This window comes from Mastigoproctus giganteus, chromosome 1, assembly GCF_048544385.1.
Source record: "Mastigoproctus giganteus isolate SK-2022 chromosome 1, ASM4854438v1, whole genome shotgun sequence".
Classification (NCBI taxonomy): Eukaryota; Metazoa; Arthropoda; class Arachnida; order Uropygi; family Thelyphonidae; genus Mastigoproctus; species Mastigoproctus giganteus.
This window is the reverse complement of record NC_143575.1, coordinates 252,868,669-252,892,020: the sequence shown is the minus strand read 5'-3', so window position 1 is coordinate 252,892,020 and position 23,352 is coordinate 252,868,669. Positions and strand designations below refer to the sequence as shown.

Here is a 23,352-nt window from a genome sequence, read left to right as displayed (position 1 = left end):
GCTTCCTCTATATCTTAAAAACTTGGTTTCCTCTTTCGTTCTCAACGTTAATTTTCTTCTGGTGTTACTGTTCATTCTGTACAAATCACAAATCCGCCCTACCATGGAATATTGTTCCCCCATCTGGGGCAATGCCCCCAAAACCTCTCTCAGGCTTCTAGATTCCATTCAGAAGAGGGCAGTTAGGTTATTTGATGACTCATTGCTAACAGAGCCTCCCCACTCGTCTCATAGACACTGTTTCTGCTGCATGCCTTTTCTACAGATACTTCCACGGACACTGTTCTTCTGAATTGGCTTCTATAATTCCTGCTGTCTCTTTCAAAACAGTCTGAGCACATGCCGCCACCAGCCAACATCCATTTACTGTCCAACTTCAAACTCACAGAACCAATTTTTCATCTTACTCATTTATTCATTCAACTGCCGTTTTCTGGAACAATGTATTTCATACGTATTTCCTGAAAATTAGTCTACAGAAATTCAAGTCTAATGTCAACAATATCTTCTTTCATGTTCTCAACGTCCAACCCAAACATGGTACTAAGTCCTATTGGTTCTAATGCCTATCGTTTTGGGTTTTCATTAAAAAAAAAAAAAAAAAATCAGCAATAGATCAGCCGATGTTGTCAAAAGACTGGCAGATACTATCCATGGGATTGAACAGAACAATACGGCAAAAGCAACATTCAATGAACGAGATAAAAAATAATTTTTTTTTTAAAAAAAATTATGTAAAAATAAAAATTTATTAATAAATAAACATTTGAAACACTTGTATATGTTATTTTTGAATAAACTAGAGTGTCTTTTTTAACATAGTCTTTAATTTTTCAATATGAAACCTGGTATATATATATCAGAGAGAGAGAGAGATACATTGCAACCAACTATGTTCGTTTTGCTGGTGCGTCCAACAAAGAGTTAGTAATGCTCGTTAGCATATTTTTTTTAAATTTAGCTATTGACTTTGTAAGTTACAACTCGTACAGCTTCGTGTCGGTGTTTTGATGGGAATATTGTAGCTTCACCAGTAGCGCAGAAGAATAGTAGGGTTTTAATTGTAAAAAATAAGTATTCTGAAGATAAGATTTCAATCACTTTTTGGCATACATCTTTGTATTTTAGCTAAGGATATAAATATTTAACATTGATTGTTATGGTATGGTATAGTGTATATCTCGAACTTGATAGCTAAGGTATAAGGTAAAACTATATAGCGGAATACATATTACTGCATTGGTTTAGCATAGTATTCTATAGCCAAGTATAGTATAGTAGATTAATCAATTAAATTTATTAACCCTGTTAATTTTCATTGTTAGTTAATTTCATCGTATTTAAGCGGAAATCATGCCCCAGACTAGAGCAGCAAAGCAACGTGTACAAAGTGGCGGGAGTTCTGTGGCTCGGTGCAGAACCAAAGGTGATGATTCTCCAATGCATCACAGCCTTAAAAAATGTGCAAATTGTGAAATGTTTGCGGACTTTCTGGAGCAGGACATGATTGTCTGTGACTATTGTCCCGGAGATGGGGAATATATTGTGCAAAAAGGATAAGTGGAATAGGACCAAGGTATGTCTGCCAGGGCAAAAGTTGATGACATTGTAGAGCAGATATCATCTTTCAAGGGCACAAAGGGTGATATTGTTGTACACTGCACTAATGACTTTAAGAGTAGGAGATCTGCAGACATACTTAAACAAGTACAGGGCAAGGTTGAAAAAAAGTTGAAATTTGAAAGTGTCTGCAATTCTGCCCAGACAATAGAAAGGACTATATGATGAGAGCCTTGTCAATCAATTCGGCCCTGGAGAGTTTGGGCAAGGCTCCTGGGATAGAATTTTTTTCAGCATGGTCTGTGCTTGTTAACAGGAGATATTGCTTCTACAGGGATGGGGTACACTTAAAAAGAAAGGATGCAAGGATATTTGCTGATGCCATCGAGGCTGTGTTAGGTAGGTCATAAAACAGCTAGCTTGGGAGGAGGGATTCGTGGATTAAAAGTTTAACAGTGGCCACAGGCAGAGGCGAAAGTGATTCTTGCACTGCTATTGGAATGAGCAGCAGCCTGGAAAGTGAGGTACTACTGGGGATTTCAAGGGCTGCTCGGAGTCATGAAACAAGTAAATACATGGGTTTTGTTAGGGTAACTAAGAGTAAAGAACAGGTGCATGTATACTTGCATGTACACCAATGCTAGGAGTATAGTAAATAAATTTGAGGTGCTGGTGAAGCTGATGAATTTGAGATGCTGATGTTGTTGAGATATCAGAGATTTGGTGTCGCACAGAGATAAGAAATGCAGAATTAGTATTTGGGGAGTACAACGTGTACAGAAAGGATAGACAAGATAGAAGGGGGAGGGGTGATGCTGTTAGTTAAGAAACACAAAATCTGAGGAAGTGCATCCAGTTGACATGGGTTGACAGTGCAGTGTTGAGTCAGTTTGGTGTGACATAAGCACTGTGAAAACCAAACTGAGAGGAGTAGTGTGTTATAGGCCTAATGCCTCTGATGAGTACAATGAACAATTGTACAGAGAAATAGTGAACAGTAAACAGAATTGTCTCTTATAATGGTGAAATTTAACTTTCCAGATATAGACGAACTTGTGGGTTGGTCACTCACACACCAGCAAGACATTTGTGGATTTATTGTATGGTTGTTTTCTACAGCAGCATGTTTGAGAGCATTCTTCATGCATTGAGAATCTGCAGATAAAGGAACCACTTGGTGGCAGTGATCACAGTGTACTGATGTGGGATTTACTTAAAGAAATAACTACCATCGGGGTAAAGAGAATGGTTTTTGCTTTCGTAAAGGTGACTACAGTAGTCTCAGAGATTTTTTAAATTCTGTACAATGGTACAAACTGATGATGCTACCAACAGCAAATTCTAAATGGGAAGAATTCAAAGAATTACGCTTGGAAACTACTAGACTTTTCATACCAATTAAGAAATACTGTTCAAGGTTTAGGCCTAAATGGATGTCAGATGATCTAGTGAGACTCGTGGCAGAGAACAAAAATGCATGGGATGCATAATAAATTATCAGGAGACACAGATGCCTATGGTAGATATAAGATAGTCTGTAATCAAATTACAAAGGACGTTAGGCAAGCAGAGGCAGATTGCGAGAAATCTGTGACAAAGGATGCAAAGAAAAACAGCAAAGAGTTAAACTAACAGGTCTATAATTATTTGTGTCAGCCTTTGATCCTCCTTTGTGAATTGGGGTCACATTTGCACATCTCCAGTCCATGGGTACCTCCCCTGAGTCCAAGGAAGCTCTCATAATTATGGCTAAGTGTTTGCTTACTTCCTTTGCTGCCTCCTTTAATATAACTGGATAGATCCCATCTATCCCAGGTGCCTTCCTTGTCTTTATCTTCAACAATTTCTCCTCCACTTTACTTTCAGTTATTACAAGATTCTCTAGCTTACTGCCAGAGTTGAATACACCTCTGGCATTCCCCTCGCTGAATAACTCCTCATGTGTGAATGTCGATGCAAAATATTCATTCAGTTTGTTAGCTACCTGAGCAGGATCATCAACAGTTGACCCATCAATATCAAGTGGACCAATCTGATTCATCCCCTTCCTTCTAGAGTTTACATAAGTAAAGAATTCTTTGCTGTTTTTCTTTGCATCCCTTGCCAAAGATTTCTCGTAATCTGCCTTCGCCTGCCTAACCTCCTTTGTAACTTGGTTACAGATCAACTTGTATCTATCATAGGCTTCTGTGTCACGTGTTAATTTGTATGTATCCCATGCATTTTTCTTCTCTGCCATGTCTCATTAGTTCATCTGACATCCATTTAGGCCTAAACCTTGAAAAATATTTCTTAGTTGGAATGTAAAGCCTAGTAACTTCCAAGATAAGTTCTTTGAATGCTTCCCATTTTGAATTTGCTGTTGGTAACATCATCAGTTGGTCCCACTGTGTAGAATTTAAATACTGTCTCAGTCCATCGTAGTCGCCTTTACGAAAGCAATAACCCTTCCCTTTACCCCTAATGGTAGTTACCTCTTTGAGTAAATCCCACTTCAGCACACTGTGATCACTGCCACCTAGTGGTTCCTTTATCTGCAGATTCTTAATGCATGAAGAATCACTACTGATAATGAAATCAAGAGTATTACTCCCTCTAGTTGCCACCTGAACATGCTGATGTAGAAAACAATCATCCAATAAATCCACAAAAGCCCTGCCAGTGTGTGAGTGACCATCCCCGAAATTCCAGTCAATATCTGGGAAATTAAAATCCCCCATTATAAGACTCTCTGATTTATTGGCCCACTCTATTTCCCTGTACAGTTTCATATTATACTCATCAGAGTCATTAGGCCTATAGCAGACTACTACTCTCAATTTTGATCTTCCAATGCTTATGTCACACCAAACTGACTCGACACTGCACTGTCCAGCGATGTCGACTGGCTTCACTTCCTTGAATTTTGTATTTCTTAACTAATAGCATAACCCCTCCTCCCTTCCTATCCTGTCTATCCTTTCTGTAGACATTGTACTCCCCAAATTCCAGTTCTGCATTCCTTATATCTGTGTGACACCACGTCTCTGAAATCCCAACAATATCTGCCTTTGATGTTTTGAGCAATACCTCAAATTCATCAATTTTATTTACTAAACTCCTAGCATTGGTGTACACGCAAGTATACATGCACCTGTTCTTTTTCTTAGCTACCCTAACACAACCCATGTGTTTACTTGTACCCCAATGATTCCCAGCAGTCTCTGAAATATCCTGCATCTTATTTTCCAGGCTGCTGCTCATTCCAATAGAAGCAGTGCAAGAATCACTTTCACCTCTGCCAATGGCTACTGTTAATCTATTATTCCTTGTATCCCCCCCAATCTAGCAGTTTTCCGACCCACCTAACACTGCCTCGATAACATCAGCAAACATTCTTGCACCCTTTCTATTTAAGTGTATCCCATCCCTGTAGAAGCAGTCTCTCCTCTTAACAAGTACAGACCAGGCTGAAAAAAATTCTACCCCTTGAGCCTTGCACAATCTTTCCAGGGCCGAATTGATCGATACGGCTCTCATCATATACTCCCTCCTATCGTGTCTGGGCAGAATTGCAGACACTTTCAAATTCAACCCTAATTCACGGCTTTTTTTCAACAGTGACCTGTACTTGTTAAGTAATTCCACCAGTCTCCTACTCTTAATATCATTAGTACCAACGTGTACAACTATATCACCTTTTGTGCCCTTAAAAGATGATATCCGCTCTACAACGTCATCAACCTTTGCCCCTGGCAGACATACCCTGGTCCTGTTCCACCTATTCTTTTTACAAAGCATGTTTCCCGTTTCCCTGACAATAGTCACCAACAACTACTAGTTCCTTTGGGACCAGTGCATTCTGCCTTGGGGCCTGCCGCTGTGTTGCATGATGACCAAGTTCAAGCTCTGGCATTGGTGTGGGCAGCTGAGAGCTTGATGGGCCCTCACTCTTAATACTTCGAGGGCATCCACCCTGTCCTTCAAGCTCTCATATAGGCCCACAAGAACGCTGAGTTGTTGCCCGATTTCCTTACACTCCTTGCATTGCGCACACACAAAGACATCCCCCATAGCAGTATCATGTCCCGTACCCGACTGATCCACAAACATCAAGCAAGTAGTGCATTTAAAAGGCTGTGATTCAGAGGGCAACTGCCCCCCTCAGTTCTCCCCTGAGCCACAGCACTCCCATTAGCTTGAGCCTTTTGCTTTGCTGCTCTGGTCTGAGTCATGATTTCGATTTAATTTCAATGAAATTTCAATTTCAGTACAAAATTAAAACCCTAAACTTTTATCCCAACACAGTTATAACGCTATATTTATGTTTCAGTATCGAGTGTGATCTACGAAATCCCTTTATATAACTTCCATATCAAGTTAAGTATTAATTATTTATTTTTACTAATTATTTATGTTACGTAATCTAAGTCGTTATATGTGTAGTTAAAAGTACAATTTAATTGACAATGAAGTTCAAGAAGATTAATAGATTTACTGATTAATTTACAATATTATGTAATATGCTATACTATACTAAGCTTATGCTATCTAGTTTGAGATATTTTGTATCGCGTAACAATGGTGGAAATTTTCCAACGGTAAACACGTGGATTTGATACCCTTACCGATACTAAGTAATACCTACAAAATCTCTAAGTTACTTTAAACTAAGTATCGTAAATAGGAATATAAAGCTACTCTAGAAAATAAGTTAATATGCCAATTTAAGCTAATAAAACAGAAAATAAATCAGAAAAAACTTCTCTGTTCCAGGAGTGGCAAAAGGCTACGTCCGCACAGGCTACACTCGTTCTCAAAGGCTGGAAGCCTCATTTTAGGAAGGATGTGGGTTTGTTAAAATGAGTATAGAGGACAACAAGTCTGGTGAGGGGAACAAAGGGGTGCTCATATGAAGAAAGGCTTAAGTTCTGCAAATTGCAGCTTCTTGAGAGGCACCTGCAAGGTGATCTAATTGATGGTCGATAGTTGGAACAAACTTCCATCTGTTGTAGTTGGATGTCAACAACTTAAATAAGTTCAAGGCAAAACTAGACAAACATTTTGAGGGAATGTATGGTTGAAATGGCAAGGGGTTTTTTTTTTTTTTTTTTTTTTTTGGATGATGCTATATAAGCTTGCTTTCTTGCATCATATGCCTCTGCTATTGCTAAATATGTGATTAGCAGTAGGAAGGGCACATGGTGTAAGAAAGCAAGCTTATATAGCATCAGCAAAAAAAAAAAAACACCTTATTTCACTTGCTCCAAATGTTTGTCAAGTTCTGCCTTGAATTTGTTTAAGCTATCATTTATTATTAATTTAAATAGTACAGCTATTTCGCATACTTGTGCTTCAACCTCTTACCTCTGGTTGTGAAACAAAGCCTATCTCACGTTTCCAGATTGTTAGTCTTTCCTTGTGAGAAATACGCTGTTTTTTCTTTTATGCCACTTTTGACTATACACAAAGGCACTTGAAAAATTTCCACGTTTCCAAGTGTTTAAAGTAAAAAATAAAACCCGCTTTTATGTTTAGTAACTGTTACTTTATTGCTTGACTGATTCAGCTCCCTTGTAGCATGACTGGTCAAAGTTTGGCAGTGTAGTGAAAGTATGCTGCATGTTTCTGAGAAAAGGTCAATGGAAAAATTGATAGATATTGGAACTTAATTTCCACCACTGCACCAAACGTCTCTTCACACAAATATGCTGTAGCAAAAAGGTGTGTACCTGCACCCCGTGTTATTGTGGTGAGGTTGTCACGCACCAAGGTTTTTATAAGTGCAGTAATTCTTTAACATGATTCTTGAAATTGGCAGTGAATTCAGTAGCTGCACAGAACTACTGATTGTTTATTACTGCTGTGCTTATTGGGACAATAAGCTTATATAGTTTGTTTTTGAGAAAATTAGAAGCTTTCAAAGTTTGTGTCACACCCCACAGATCTTTGAACATTGATGATTAATTAATTTTGTACTTTAAGCCAGTCGGTGTTTATAAGTTCAAGGAATATTTGGTATTTACATCAGTTTTTCAGTTTAGACATTTTTTCTATTCTAAACATGCATACTCTTCGTATTTTGCTTGCAAGATTGGTGATTAGAACAAAACTTGGGCTCGATATTTGCTGTATACCTGCACAAGAAATTTGAGGATTTGGCTGAATAGAAAAATTAAAAGGTACCACCTTTTGTTATTCCATTGCTGTGGTGAGAACTGTGCAGCAACATTGATTATTGCAATTTTTGCATGACAAAAACATTAAGCATGTCCAGAAAAAGCAAGCACAGTATCAAATATCGTAATGTATTTACAATAAGGTTTGTTCCACATAATGAAGACCTACTGATACCAGATCCCCAAAATTGTGGGACAAAGGATTCTTTGTATTGTAGATTTTACTGGACTGTCTGCTTCAACAGATTTGGAATTTGGCTTACCAACCAGAAAATTTTATTGTACCACACTTATTATTATTAGCTACATGGTGCAAGGAAGCCTGAAGCTTATGCTGCACCAGCCAAAAAAATTCCCCGAGTTACCCTGAGAGAGAGAGAGAGAGAGAGAGAGAGAGAGAGAGAGAGAGAGAGAGAGAGAGAGAGAGTCAAAAGTAGAAGAGGATCGCCAAGTAAGAGAAGAATGATAGTGCGCTGGGTGTGCCAAGCCCATACTCACCAGATGTGAGCCCCTGGGGTTGACAATCTTCGATTTGCAATAGCAAACTCCTGATTTTAATTAAAATATGGCGATTCTTTTGAGATTCGCCATATTTTAATTAAATTTAATTAAATTATTCGCCATATTTAAAATTAAAATCAGAATTTAATTAAAATTCTATATATTTTGCAGATGGGTGTAGAGTCCAATTTTCTAGAGCTAATTATATTGCATATAGTTCTGCTGAAAAGTTGCTGTACTCTGGCGGAAGAGAAGCTGATATGATAGCATAAGATCTTTGAACATTGATGATTAATTAATTTTGTACTTTAAGCCAGTCGGTGTTTATAAGTTCAAGGAATATTTGGTATTTACATCAGTTTTTCAGTTTAGACATTTTTTCTATTCTAAACATGCATACTCTTCGTATTTTGCTTGCAAGATTGGTGATTAGAACAAAACTTGGGCTCGATATTTGCTGTATACCTGCACAAGAAATTTGAGGATTTGGCTGAATAGAAAAATTAAAAGGTACCACCTTTTGTTATTCCATTGCTGTGGTGAGAACTGTGCAGCAACATTGATTATTGCAATTTTTGCATGACAAAAACATTAAGCATGTCCAGAAAAAGCAAGCACAGTATCAAATATCGTAATGTATTTACAATAAGGTTTGTTCCACATAATGAAGACCTACTGATACCAGATCCCCAAAATTGTGGGACAAAGGATTCTTTGTATTGTAGATTTTACTGGACTGTCTGCTTCAACAGATTTGGAATTTGGCTTACCAACCAGAAAATTTTATTGTACCACACTTATTATTATTAGCTACATGGTGCAAGGAAGCCTGAAGCTTATGCTGCACCAGCCAAAAAAATTCCCCGAGTTACCCTGAGAGAGAGAGAGAGAGAGAGAGAGAGAGAGAGAGAGAGAGAGAGAGAGTCAAAAGTAGAAGAGGATCGCCAAGTAAGAGAAGAATGATAGTGCGCTGGGTGTGCCAAGCCCATACTCACCAGATGTGAGCCCCTGGGGTTGACAATCTTCGATTTGCAATAGCAAACTCCTGATTTTAATTAAAATATGGCGATTCTTTTGAGATTCGCCATATTTTAATTAAATTTAATTAAATTATTCGCCATATTTAAAATTAAAATCAGAATTTAATTAAAATTCTATATATTTTGCAGATGGGTGTAGAGTCCAATTTTCTAGAGCTAATTATATTGCATATAGTTCTGCTGAAAAGTTGCTGTACTCTGGCGGAAGAGAAGCTGATATGATAGCAGAGGGAAACGCTGCTGCACCAACAGTTGAATGAGATTTGGAACCATCCATATATATCGGCAAGAAGTCCGCACAGTTCTGAATATGGCTAGCATAGTGTTATTGAACATTCAGTGTTGGTAGACGATTCTTTCCCCATTGGAGAAAATAAGTATCACAGGCCAGTTGAGGAAAGATGGTTCATGGTGTATGAGAGTAATTCTTTATCTGTTGCCTATTGTGGAGAGGAACATTCCAATTCTGTGATGTTTCAAGGAGCTGTAGGCCTGCTGGTCGTATTTCACTTGGTTTATTTCTATAGAGATTGAGTAGTAGTTGATTAAAAAGGTATGGCTGAATAGGATGCAAAGAGAAAGTCTGTATTTTGGCTGCATATTTAAGTAATAGCATTTTTCTGCAGAGATGCAGAGGGGCCTCATAAGCTTCAATGTATAGACTAAGTTGGAGATGTCCTATATGCACCAAGTGCAATCTGCAGTGCATTATGTTGAATAGGATCCAGCCAGCTTAGTACACTCCTTCAGGCAGAATCATAGATTGGAGCACCATAATCCAAATGGTATCTAATCAATGCTCTATATAAGAGCAGCAAAGTCATACGATCTGCTCCCCAAGACAGGGCAGATAAAGCTCTTAGCATATTGATCTTTTTAAGACAAGTAGTACGTATTAATTTAATATGCTCAAAGAAGTTTAGCTTACTTTTTCCAGGATTAGTCTCAAGAATCTGATATTGCTGGCAATCGGAATGGTGGAATTTAATATCCAAAGTTCGAGATCTGTATGCAATTTGTGTTGACTGCAAAAGTGGATCGCAACTGTTTTCTGTTGGGAAAGACTATATCCATTGGGCTCAGCCCACTTTTTTGCACTCAATACTGACCCTTGAGGTACTCCTTCTTCCTGTGGGAATGTAATAGAAAGGGAATTTCGATATCGATGCCTTGTAGACCATGATTATGGAGTCATGGAGAATGCCATAATGCCAGGTAGTATCATATGCCTTCTCTATATCTATGGAGACAATAACTAGGTGTTTGTTTTTCACAAAGGCATTGCAAATTTCAGATTCAGCTTTGATCCTCAGATCAAAGGAGGACCTGTTTTGGTGAAAGCCATGCTGACTATTAGCATTAACATTAAGCATATTAAGCAGAATGAGTTGAAACATAGCTACAGGGTATTGAACTAGCAGCTTTGCTATCATTTAAAGCAATTGTGCATGGATACCTTGAAGAAGGAAAGAAGATACTGTGCTGCCACTTTATTAGGTACACCTACCTAGTAGTGTGTTGAGACTTTAAGACTATTTTCTTTCAATTTTCATAAAGAAAAACTGGATATTTTTGTCAAGCAGCCTTCACCAGTGACAGATTAATTCAGCCATAGTCAGAAGAAAGCCCAAAAATATGTGCCCTCCCCAAACCAGATTGACTCAATCCTGTGATTTTTGAAATTGGTTCATTTAGGTGAAGCCAGCAGAGAATGTGTTAAGAGGGAAAGCAGAGTGGGCTATAAAAAAAAAAAAAAACTGTCTGAATGGCAGACATTTCAAAGGAAAATAAATACATGTACATTATATATATATATATTTGATTAAAGTATTTTGAAATGAATGACTCATTTTAAGAATAGCATATGTATTATTGTATGATATTTAAAGTGGTCATTCGTTAAGTTACTAAAATTTTAGCCTTAAAAAGAAGACATGATAGAGACATTTTGGTATTTTTGCAGTCAGCTTGCAGTCTAAATCCCTTTAAAACTGCAACTTTTTTTTTTTTTTTTTTTTGTCTGTGTAATAATAAAATACCACTTTCAATCTAACAAAAAAGTTTAATTGTTTTTTTATAATAAAATCAATTTTATTCTAATAGTCATAACACACACAATGTGTTCCTTTTATGGATATGGCTGCTGTAATTAATAGCAGAAACAAAGGAAAACTTTTCTTGAAAAGGTACTGTGAGTTACAGTTGAGTGAGTGCTTTGAGGTATAGTTGAGTGAATAGGGTGATTTTCGAGTTCAAACGTGCTTAGTTTGTGTTATGGGGAAAAAAATAATAATTAAAATGAAGGTCAAAATGAGCCTACACCAGTAGGTTAATAAATAGCTTGTTTAATGCCAAAAAAATGTATTTTAGGTCTTTGGAAGGTTTTAAAATGAATCTTCGAATTACTTGCCATGCAATTTTGTAAAACTGAATATTTAATTTTAATTTTTCAAATTCAAAAATCTATAATCTCATTTATTTATGCAAAATAACTTGAAATATAAAAGCTATGTAATGTGCCTGAGAATAATTTATGCCGGACACAGTTATCACCGAAATTTTGGTAACTAGTGCTGCCTTGCATGGCTCTTCTATGAATTAACTACTGTAGCTTTTATTAGAATTGTTGTAATTTTGTAATTGGCTGTGTAAAGCTGCATATGTGTTTTCAATTAGAAAAGGTCCATGTTTCACTATTTATCTGAGTTTTTGTGGTCCATAATTACATGGTATTATTCACATAATCTCTTTATGGTTTGTGTTTGAAATAAATTAGGTCTTTTGCTAGGTTGTATGACACCATCAAGTCCAGGATTTTTTTTTTGTAAAAAAAACCAGCCAGATGAAGTGGTTCATTTTTACATGCTTAGGAAAAGATAGGTGTGCTATTTTACAGGTGTTTCTTAGTTTTTTTTTTGCTTAACCCCTATATCAGTAATAAATATAACCATTTGAAAATACTTTGTTTTACAGTTTAAAATAAGTCATCAGCCACAACTTGTTTTGCAGCAACTGGGAACCATGGAGTGGCTGCTAGGCAAAGGTATTTAAGAATCAGCAGAACAACAGAATGTAGAATTACTTCTGTACTGTTTGCATCTGTTGGCTTGCAAGTGAAGAGCCATTGATGGCTAACTGTAAGTCTTAAGCTGTTGAAGCAAAGTTCATATTAGGCTTTTATTTTTTGTTGGAAAACTAGAATTAGTGTGGATCAGATAAATTATGTGATAGGTGTTCTTCTCTTCCCCCCTCCACCTTTATAATTGATTCACCTTAATTGGTCTGCTGAACTGGATTTCTTTAATCTCAGTTACTTCTAAGATTAAAGAAAGTTATTGAATTTTTTTTATTTATTTACTTTTTTTTTTTTTTTTTTCTCCCCAAAAATTTGGTTTGGTTTTTAAATGTAGTTTGTACTTTCAGTATTTTAGAAGTTAATTCTATTTTGAAAGATTTGAAATTTTTTAAAAATTTCTTGATAAAATCATCAGTATCAGAAGATAATGTACATGTAACATTGTGGTATACAGCCAGTAAGCCATACTGTTACAGAACTTATGTGATCGTGTAATAAAAATGAAGAATACTTTCTACATATTTGAAAGTTAATTATGTAAATTCTGAAATGCATGATAAAAAATTTGTTTTTCCTTAATTTTTAATTTTTGTTGGAAACGTGTTCTAAGAATAGTGTTGAAATTTTTTGATATGCAATTTCGGCATAGTACAATTTTGCAGTTTTGATGTCAATAAGAATTATCATTTAGTGCTAAAATTTAATCTGTTTAAACATACTAACTTATTTTGCATCAGATAAGTGATTTGGCCCTTGGTTTAGAGAATTGTGAGAATATCACAATGTGTTATAAAAAGTGTTGGTCTTTATTATCTAGCCCACATGCTATGTAAGGGATTGTTTTATGCAAATTAAGTTAACATTTTTGCATTCCATTAATTAGAATTTACTATTTACTTGTTTTGCTACATGAAATCTGCATGTACCGTTGCATGTGTTAGATGTAATAGACTTGTCATGTTGCAAGTGGCAGATCTGTTACACTAATGAATGTAAATTCCCTAAGCATGTTAGCTTTATATTCTGATAATCTTAATATTGTTTATACTCTGCTAGGTCAGAGGAGTTTACAGTTAATTATTTCAAAAGTGAATACAGTGATTAACTGAGTTTAGCAGTATGTGGACTTGAACCATGGTCCACTTAAATGTGCATGCTTCTGTACATACTCTCTCACTTTACCACTCATTTACATAACACTATACAGTAATACCCCGACTTATGCGAACTCGGAGTTACACGGTTCTTGATTTTTTTCAATTGGTGTATATCTGAAATTAGCTTACCAGGATTTGGAAGTCAAATCATAAAGCTTGGGTGGCAGCTTCCGTTTTTGAGGACTGGTTTGGTATATCCAAATATTTGGTATATCACCACTTCATATCCGAAGTCGAACGTTATTGCAAGTCTAAACAGATTCCATTTAAAGTGATGCTTCGTATTGACAATGCACCCGGTCACCCTCCTACCACCCTAATTAATTTCGACCCACGTGTGAAAGTTGTGTTTTTGCCTCCAAACACAACCAGCTTGCTTCAACCGATGGACCAGGGAGTCATCGAAACATTCGAGGCTTACTACACGAGGCGTTCGTTTGCACGTCTGAATGAAGCTATGAGACAAGATAGTGAGATATCTGTTAAAGACTTTTGGAAACAATTCAATGTTTTCGATGCTGTAAGAATCATTGAAGAATCTTGGGATGAAATTCACAAAAAAAACATTGAATGGTGTCTGGAAGTAACTTTGTCCATTTTTTTTCAAAACCGAGATGAAAACAATGCCAAAAACTGATCATGTCGCTCATGTGATAGAAGAAGTTGTTAATCTTGCAAGGCAATTAGATTTGGAAGGCAATGGTGATGATGTCAACGAGCTGTTGGATTCACATAGTCAGGAGCTGACAATGAATGAGCTCATAGAGATGCATGAGCAAAACGTCACTGAAGTATCCAACACTTCAGACTCAGTTCCACCAGAAAAGCACATGACAATTGCAAGCTTGACAGAAGGTCTCAGCTCAATTGAAAAGGGCTTAAAAATTTTAGAAAACAGACTCCAACGAAGAACGCATTATAGCTACAAAGCAAGGAATAAAAAAATTATTAGCTTGCTACGAAGAAATTCTGCGTGAAAAAAAGGCGCTGTGTCGTCAGACGAATTTGTTAGATTTTATGAAGCTATCGACATCGAAATAACTTTTTTATGTAACTCATTTATTTTTTTAATACATTTTGTATTAATATGTATAAAGAACTGCAATTTTATTAAATATTTTTCTTCTAAACTAGTGTTTTTGTTAGTCCTTGTTCCCAACTAAACAAAATATATATGTATTTATATGCAAAGTTATACCCCGACTTACGCGAATTCGACTTAAGCGATTTTCGTCGGACCCACCTATCGCGTAACTTCGGGGTATTACTGTATGCATTTTTATACACAAATAAAAACCTTGAGTGGTCTCTACAATATATTGAGTTTCCAACTTGCTACCTGTTTTGGAAAAGGTCAAGTTTTGAATCCTACTGCTGATGGGGAAAAACTTTTGACCATTTTTTCAAATGGAGGTGAGTTTATTTGCTAAACTGGGTGGGAAATAAATACAACACAGGCAAAATATTAAGTAACTAGGGCTTGACAAACACACTACAGTCACTATGGAGACTAATAAATTGGGCTTGGAAACTGGTTTTTTTTTTTTTTTTGTAGTGCAGTCATTCCCAACCTGTAGGACCCAATCCAAACATGGGTTGCTGGTAGTTTTCCTACAGGTCACAAAAATATATTTGTTATTATATCCATATTTGTTATATTTATTAAAATACTGATAAATAATATTTAATATATTACTACTTTCACTGCATAAATTATAATTAATAAACATTGTGCCAGATATGTGCTGATTGCCACAACACACACATCCAACTTTCCTTTTTTTGGTGAATTCACACATATATACACTCAGTGATCGCTGAATTATGATCACACCATCTGTAATGGTGGACTATGATGCATGGCTCACAGTATACAAAGACAAACAGCTTTATATGCTGCAGTAGTGGTAATTTGCATCTAGTTGTGTAGATCAAAGCAGTTATAGGACATAGTGAAGATATTGCAGAGTTTCAAAAGGACATGATTGTGGGAGCTCATGCGTCAGGTGCTTCATGTTGGAAACAGCACATTTTGTTGGTTGTTCATGGCCCACTGTGATTAAAGTGTACAAAGAATGTTGAACAGGACAAACCACCTCCTGCCGACAGAACTGTAAAGGATTACACAGTGGATGTTTGTGGTGAGCAAATGGTGCAGTGTGTTGTATGGGCTCAATGGCAGTCACTGTGTGACAGTTGATATGCAGTATGTAGTATGGGAAATAAAAGAATATCTCAAATGATGTGACACACACACACACACACACACACACACACACACACACACACACATATATGGTTCCACAGGGATGCTGTCTTCATAGTGTTGATTAGCGATAATCAACATTATGCATGGTGCCCACTATCCAGGCAGTTGGCTGTGGTTGCTTAATATGAGGCATGTTTTGCTGGCAAGAACTAGGAACCCCCCCCCCTGGTGTGTATACATTAGTGTTTTACTGGTGAGGTCTGCCAGCAGCTCTTAGGAGACCATGTTGACCCTGCCATGTTGCTTTTTTTTTTTTTTTTGGGCAGAATTGGGGTCTTCTAAACCAGTAATACACCATGTCATTGAGCAGCACTGTGCACAAGTGGTTCCAGGAACACAGTGAAGATATCACCATCTTGATTGGCCTACAAATTTGTCTGACCTCACTCCAATTGATGTGGGATATTTTGGAATGAGAAGTGAGGCTTATGGATATGCAATTGTCATCTATGCCTTGCAGATCACTACAAACGTCTTCAGACATCTAGTGGAGTCAGTGCTTAGACAAATAGTGGTTGTTATCTGTACAAAAAGTGGCTCAATGTGGTATTAGGTAGGTGGTCATAATTCAGTGATTACTAAATTATATTTATATGCTAAGCAACTACTGTCTTTACCCTGTCTGTTTGTCATCTGTCTGTCCGTATGTAACAATACTTGCCTCCCATGGATGGATTTTCATGAGATTTTATATTTAGTTCCTTTAGGAACAATTTGTCATGCTATCCCAAATTTCATTAAAATTGGACAAATAGAAATCTGGCAGTTATTTATTTTTTTTTTCCCTATACAAATGTATGTAAAACGAAATTTATAGATTAAATGTAGTTTAATGCAGTATTCATGAGATTTTATATTTAGTTCCTTTAATTTGTCAGGCTATCCCAAATTTCATTAAAATTGGACAAATAGAAATCTGGCAGTTATTTATTTTTTTTTTCCCTATACAAATGTATGTAAAACGAAATTTATAGATTAAATGTAGTTTAATGCAGTATTCATGAGATTTTATATTTAGTTCCTTTAATTTGTCAGGCTATCCCAAATTTCATTAAAATTGGACAAATAGAAATCTGGCAGTTATTTATTTATTTTTTTTTCCTATACAAATATATGTAAAACGAAATTTATAGATTAAATGTAGTTTAATGCAAGTACTGTTAGCTTTAGTCTGTGCATATTTTACATGCATTGTTATGTAAGACTCATGAATGTGGTGTCACTTGTGAAAAGATACATATACATACATGTAGGCAATACATTACAGATGCATTCAATTTTTTTTTTTTCTTAAATTGAATAATTTTTTCTTTCTCTGTGATTAATAGAAATGAAAAGTGATAGTTATCTCCTTATCAATTAATTACTAAGATTATAACTTTATAGAACACTTAATAATAGTTTTGTTTTCTAAACTTAAAAAACTTGGCTGTTCAGTTTAATTGTAACTGTATAATATTTTCCACATTCAAGTGTTTTACCTAATACACAAGAAGTGTACACAAAATGTCTAAAGCTAACAATACTGTATTAAAACTTTATTTAATCTATGAATTCCTTTCTTACATACAAATTGTTTGGGGGGGGGGGAAATAATAATTTCTGGATTCTATTATTTTATTTATTTATTTTTTAATTTTAATGAAATTTGGAATGGTTCTACAAATCTTTTTAAAAGGTCCAAATATAAAATTTAATGAAAATCCATCCACTGGAAGTAGTTGTTACTTTCAGATCATGGTGAAGACAGTAGGCAAATGTGCCTAAAAAGTATGTGGGAGAAGAGTAATAATTATTGTACGGTTGTAATCAAACTGAATGGCTAAGTTTAGAGAACATAAAACTAGTTTTATTCTTAAATTCTATGTGTATTTTGTGCAATTGCATCATTTATACACAGCTAAATATAATTAGCAAATTTGCAATAGCAACATCGTTTAAGTTACATCTCATATTGTGAATACCTTCATGACGAGTTGCCAGTGTATAAATGACTCAATTGCACAAAAATAGTCTAATCTCTTTTGCAGCTTGAGGCTTTAAGCCCTAATGCATTAGAGTATTCTTAAATTCTTCATTTTGTCATGGCTTTCTCGCCATCCATTTTTGCATATTACACAGTCAACACAAATTTTAAAGAAACTTAAAACAATTAAAACTGAAACAATCTACAAAGTAATCAAAACCGCTAGTAAACAATGCAAAATGCTATTATAACTTCACAATAGCCTACAATGCATGTAAACAATGATCTAAAATAGCAGGTGGCACTTTCATCATTCTCCACAAAATTTGTTCAGGACATTCAGCATTTGTGCCATCTTGTAGCAGCTATAGTAACTAATTCAGATTTTTCGGACACTTACAATGTTGCCTACATTCTCTGTGATGGCATATGCAGCATATTCCACCAAAAATTGATTTTTTTTTTTTTTTTTTCATTTTTTTGGCACTTTCAGCCTTTTCTGTTTACCTTCCACAAACAAAAAAAGGCACTTGGGGAATGAGATCTATCCAGTTGCAACAAAAATCTATCCAATTGAGGCAACAAAAGAAGTAAGCAAACCATTAGTCATGATTATGAGATAGCCTTGGTTTCATGGAAAGTCTGTGTGGACTGCAGATGTTTGAATGTGTCTTTAATTTATGAAGAGGGATAAAAGGGTGATATGTGTAATTACAGACCTGTCAGCTTGACTTCTGTTCCAGAGAAAATAATTTATTAATCACTGGTTAAAGAAGTAATGCAGGACCATCTAGACAGAAATGCAGTTATACTGCAGTCACAGCATGGATTTGTTAAGGAACAATCTTGTCTGACCAATCTGATTGAATACTATGACATGACACAGTAATGATGGAACTGGATGCAAAAATGATTTTGATATTTTAATACTTAGATTTTGGAAAAGCCGTTGATACTGTTGCACATAACACTGGTATAAAAAGTAGAGCGGTGTGGTGTTAAGAGCAAGTTACTGCTATGGATAAAAGGGTTTAGTGGGAGAAGAAAGAGTGTTTATCAGTAGGCACTGCTCTTCTTGGACTAATGTTATTAGCAGAGACTTCAGGATCCAGTGTCGGGCCCATCCTTGTTTTGTGTTTATCAATGGTATTGATGAAGGCATATTATGCTTAACGTCTAAGTTTGCAGATGAGACTAAAGTTGGCGGGGTGGTTAATCACAGTAATGAGGGAATGCTACTGCAACAAGATCTAGACAAATTAGGTAGACTGGCCGAGAAGTGACAGTTCGAAAAATGCAAGGTACTTTATATGGGGAACAATAATCCCAGATTAATGTACCAACTATGCAGTGACACTCATTGAAGTAAAAAATGACCTGGGGATAATTGGGCAGTCAGATATAAAGTTCTCTGAGCAGTGCAGACAGGCTGCCAGGACAGGGTTTTGTCAGTGATATACAGACATTTTGTCAGCAGGGATAAGGAGGTGGTTATACCATTGTATAAGACAATGGTCAGGCCTCATTTTAGGAAGGATGTGGATCTGTTGAACCAGGGGCAGAGAAGAGCAACGAGATCAGTGATAGGAAGAAAAGGATAACCCTCTTACCTGTAAAGCTTTAGGTCTGTGAACTGCAGTGCCTGGAGACTAGGTAAATGGGAGAAGATTTTGAATGGGTTAAATAAGCTCAGTACTGACGAAATCATCTCTCTTACTCACATAGGGCCATAAATTTAAACAGAGGTAAATGTGGTAAATGGTTGTAGATGTGGATAGTTTGAATAAATTGAAAGCCAGGTGGTAGATGACTTTCATCAACCGGTGAAATACTACCACTTTGCTTATTGGAGGCTTGAAGTGGTGAAACCCATGTTTAGTCTTTAGAGCAAAGTTTCCGGCATCCCCCTCCCCCCATACTTCTCCTTCAACCCATGCATGGTACTACGTACTATAGGTTTTGATACCTTTCGTGTTTGGAGTTTTCATTAAAAAAAAAAAAAGACAGAAGGGATAGACAGGTGATATGGGATGTGTTTGAGGTTTTTTTTTTTTTTTTTTGCTGGAGGTGCATAAAATTGCTTTCTTGCACCATTTTCCATTATTAATACTAAAATCCACTCCTTGTGATCACCAGTTTAAATATGTCAAATGGAATATGAATGATCATTATTTAGATAAAAGATTAACATAACATATAGCTGATGCAAATGTACTAGGACTGTGAATTGTGTAGAAGTGGAGTACATTCTCACAGTTCACCTTCCTATTTAGAGGTTTGTGTATACATGGATTATTTTTTTTTTTTTTTAATGGTTACTGCGTGTAATTTGGGAAAGAGAATTAGTTTCGCTGCCTGGAAGCAGGGATTCTTAATCCCTAAGGATTCTTTGACAAACCCATACCTTGAATATAATTTGAACAGTGTTGATGTGATGTTGATGAGAAGAAGAAATGAATCACTTATACGTTTATCAAGTGGAAATCTGCTGTACACCAATGGAAACAGTGAAAGGAGTGAAGGTGGAGTTGGGTTTCTGGTCCATAAAGATTTTAAAAACAACATTTTGGAATTCAAAAGTACATCACCAAGGGTGTCAAGACTAATACTCAAGATTTCTAAGAGGCACAAGCTAAAGATTATAATGATTTATGCACCAACATCGAGCCATGATGATGATGAAGAGGTTGAAGAAATGTACACCGAAATTGAGTCTTCTAAATGAGCAGAAAACCCACTACACTATTATTATGGGAGACTTCAATGCTAAGGTTGGAAAAAGACAAAACAGTGCAGAAAGGGGAACTATAGGAAATTTTTGAATTGGTGAAAGAGGTGAAAGACTTGTGGAATTTGCAGAATCTCAAGGACTGTCAGTAATGAGCACTTTTTTTTCAAGAAAAGAGTGAACAGAAAGTGGACATGGAAGAGTCCAAATGGATTAACTACTAATGAAATCGACTTCATTCTCACTAACAGAAGATATATTGTGAATGATGTTACCATCCTGAATAAGGTAAATGTTGGAAGTGATCACAAAATGGTAACATGTACACTTGATATAGATGTAGGAAAGGAAAAAACTGACTCGAGTAAATAATACAAAGGTCTTTGAGATAACAGAAGAGGAGAAAAAGCAGTATGTACTGGAACTTAAGAACAAGTTTGGGCTTCTGCAGACAGCTCAGGACCAAGATATCGACGAGGAATATTACAACTCTCTGAAAGTGATAAAGCCCAAGAAACCTATAGGGAAATAGAAATCCAAAGAAGAAAAAATTAGTCAAGAAACACTTGTCATGATGAACCGAAGATGACAAATGAAAAGCAAGAAAAACACTGAGAGGGAGAAAATTAAGTATACTGAGTTATGCAAAGCTATTAGAAAGAGACTCAGAGAGGACATAAGAAGATTTAACACAAGAAAAGTAGAACAAGCATTAAGGGAAAACAAAGGATTTAAATCAGCAGCCATGAGCAGTAATACAGAAAGACAAATGATACTGAAACTGAAGAATAACGATGGTGTACTTATAAACAGCAGAGAAGGCATAATTCAAATAGCAGAAGACTACTATAGAGAATTATACAAGGAGCGAGGGAATGATGCCAGCAGTGGGGAAGGTGGATTGCAAAGTAGCAACACATACGACATACCCGATATTCTTCCTGATGAGGTAGAACATGTATTGAAGAAAATGAAGAATCAGAAAGCCCCGGGGGGGGGGGGAGATGAAGTTACTGTAGAGTTGTTAAAATTGGGAGGAAGAGACATAACACAAAAACTGGCAAGGCTCTTCACAAAGTGTATTTGAAAAGATGTTATCGCACATCTACAAGTTCTTCACAAGGGTCATTACTAACAGATTAGAAAGAATACTTGATGAGAATCAACCGAAAGAGCAAGCTGGCTTTAGGACAGGATTTTCAACTATGGATCACCTTCACGTAATATCACAGCTAATGGAGAAAGCAAATGAACATAAAACACCATTATACCTGGCATTTGTGGATTATGAAAAGGCATTTGACTCCATACAGCATACGGCAATATTTCGGGCACTGCAAAGACAAGGCATAGATACCCCATATATTATGATTTTGAAGAAAATATATGAGAGTGCTACCTCCTTTATTAGACTAGACAAAGACAGTAGGAAATTTAAAATTGAGAAAGGAGTTCGACAAGGAGACACAATATCTCCGAAGCTGTTTACTGCTGCCCTTGAGGAAGCTTTCAGAAGATTAAACTGGTCGCAGAAAGGAGTCAATGTGAACGGAGAGTACCTAAACCATTTACGATTTGCAGATGACATTGTGGTCATAAACCACAATCCCAAAGAATTAGAGGAAAATCTTAATCAGTTATGCACAGCTAGTAAGGATTTTGGACTAAAGATGAATATGGCTAAAACAAAAGTAATGATGAACAAGTATGCCACAGAAAGGGAAATAATGATTGAAGGAGCAGTAATTGAAAAGGTGGAGTCATACTTATCTGGGACAAGTTATTAGCTGTAATAATGATAAATGGCTGGAAGTCAAGAGAAGAATAAATTTTGGATGGATAGCATTCAGGAAATAGTCGCATACTGAAGTGCAATATCCCAGTTTGTCTGAAACGTAAAATAATGAACCAATGTATACTCCCCACCATGACTTATGGAAGTGAAACTTGGGCACTCACGAAAAGAATGGAAGAGAAGCTGAGAACTACACAGCGAAGAATGGAAAGAATTATATTGGGAATCAGACTGTTAGATAAGAAGAGAAAAACATGGATTAGGCAGCAAACTCAAGTAAAGGACATTCTTATCAAAACTAAAAAACTGAAATGGTCTTGGGCAGGACACACAGCTCGAAGACATGATGACAGATGGACTAAGAAAATAACAGAATGGTATCCAAGAGGAGCTAGCAGAAAACCTGGAAGACAAAGCATGAGATGGATAGATGAAATTCGTGAGTTTGTGGGTAGTAAATGGATGGCCAGTGCTCAAAATAGAAGGAAATGGAAAGTTGCTGGAGAGGCCTTCATCCTGCAGTGGATTGAAAATGTAAGTAATAAAGAGTTATAAAATCATAGGTCCATATTCTTCAAACTGTTGGTCTGCTTTCTTAAAAACAATAAATTTAACCCTGAATCAGCCATGCAAGGTTGACAAGATCCCAGACAAAATTTCACCATGCTTTCATAACTTCATCCACACAACAGAAACTGCTAATAACTGTTTTTGAAATATTTTTCTTTGATTTCTCCACTGAAATTACAGAAATCACTTAATTAGCATTAGCAGAGGCATATGATGCAAGAAAGCAAGCTTATACAGTATCAGCCAAAAAATTTTTTTTTTCAATTTCACTCCATCCATTTGCTACAAAAGTTTGTTCACTTCTTCCTTGAATTGAACAAACTTTTTGAAGCAAATGGATGGAGTGAAATTGAAAAAGGGATGTGTTGGGGGGGGGTTGGATGGAATTTTCTTCTATCAATAAACTACCTGCTGACTAAAGGCAAATTTCTGCAAATCTATTCTACAACTGTCTTTCCTCAATTTGAGTTTATGCCCCCTCAGGTTCGTAATCTGAGCAAGAGGAATAATCCCATCAGCATCGAGCCTGCTC

General features: G+C 36.2%; 1 protein-coding gene across 4 annotated transcripts in view; it reads left to right on the top strand.

Moving 5' to 3' along the window:
- LOC150091771 (uncharacterized) overlaps positions 1-23,352 on the top strand; it is a 165,146-nt gene that overhangs the window by 61,028 nt on the left and 80,766 nt on the right. Inside the window, exon 2 of one of the 4 annotated variants that reach the window (XM_090376864.1) lies at positions 12,233-12,396. The exons of 2 other annotated variants lie outside the window; for them this stretch is intronic. In XM_090376864.1, the coding sequence (XP_090232990.1) occupies positions 12,387-12,396 (10 nt within the window). In that variant the 5' untranslated portion in view covers positions 12,233-12,386. The remainder of the gene's footprint in view (positions 1-12,232; positions 12,397-23,352) is intronic. One more of the 4 variants, XM_090376874.1, reaches the window with a different exon arrangement.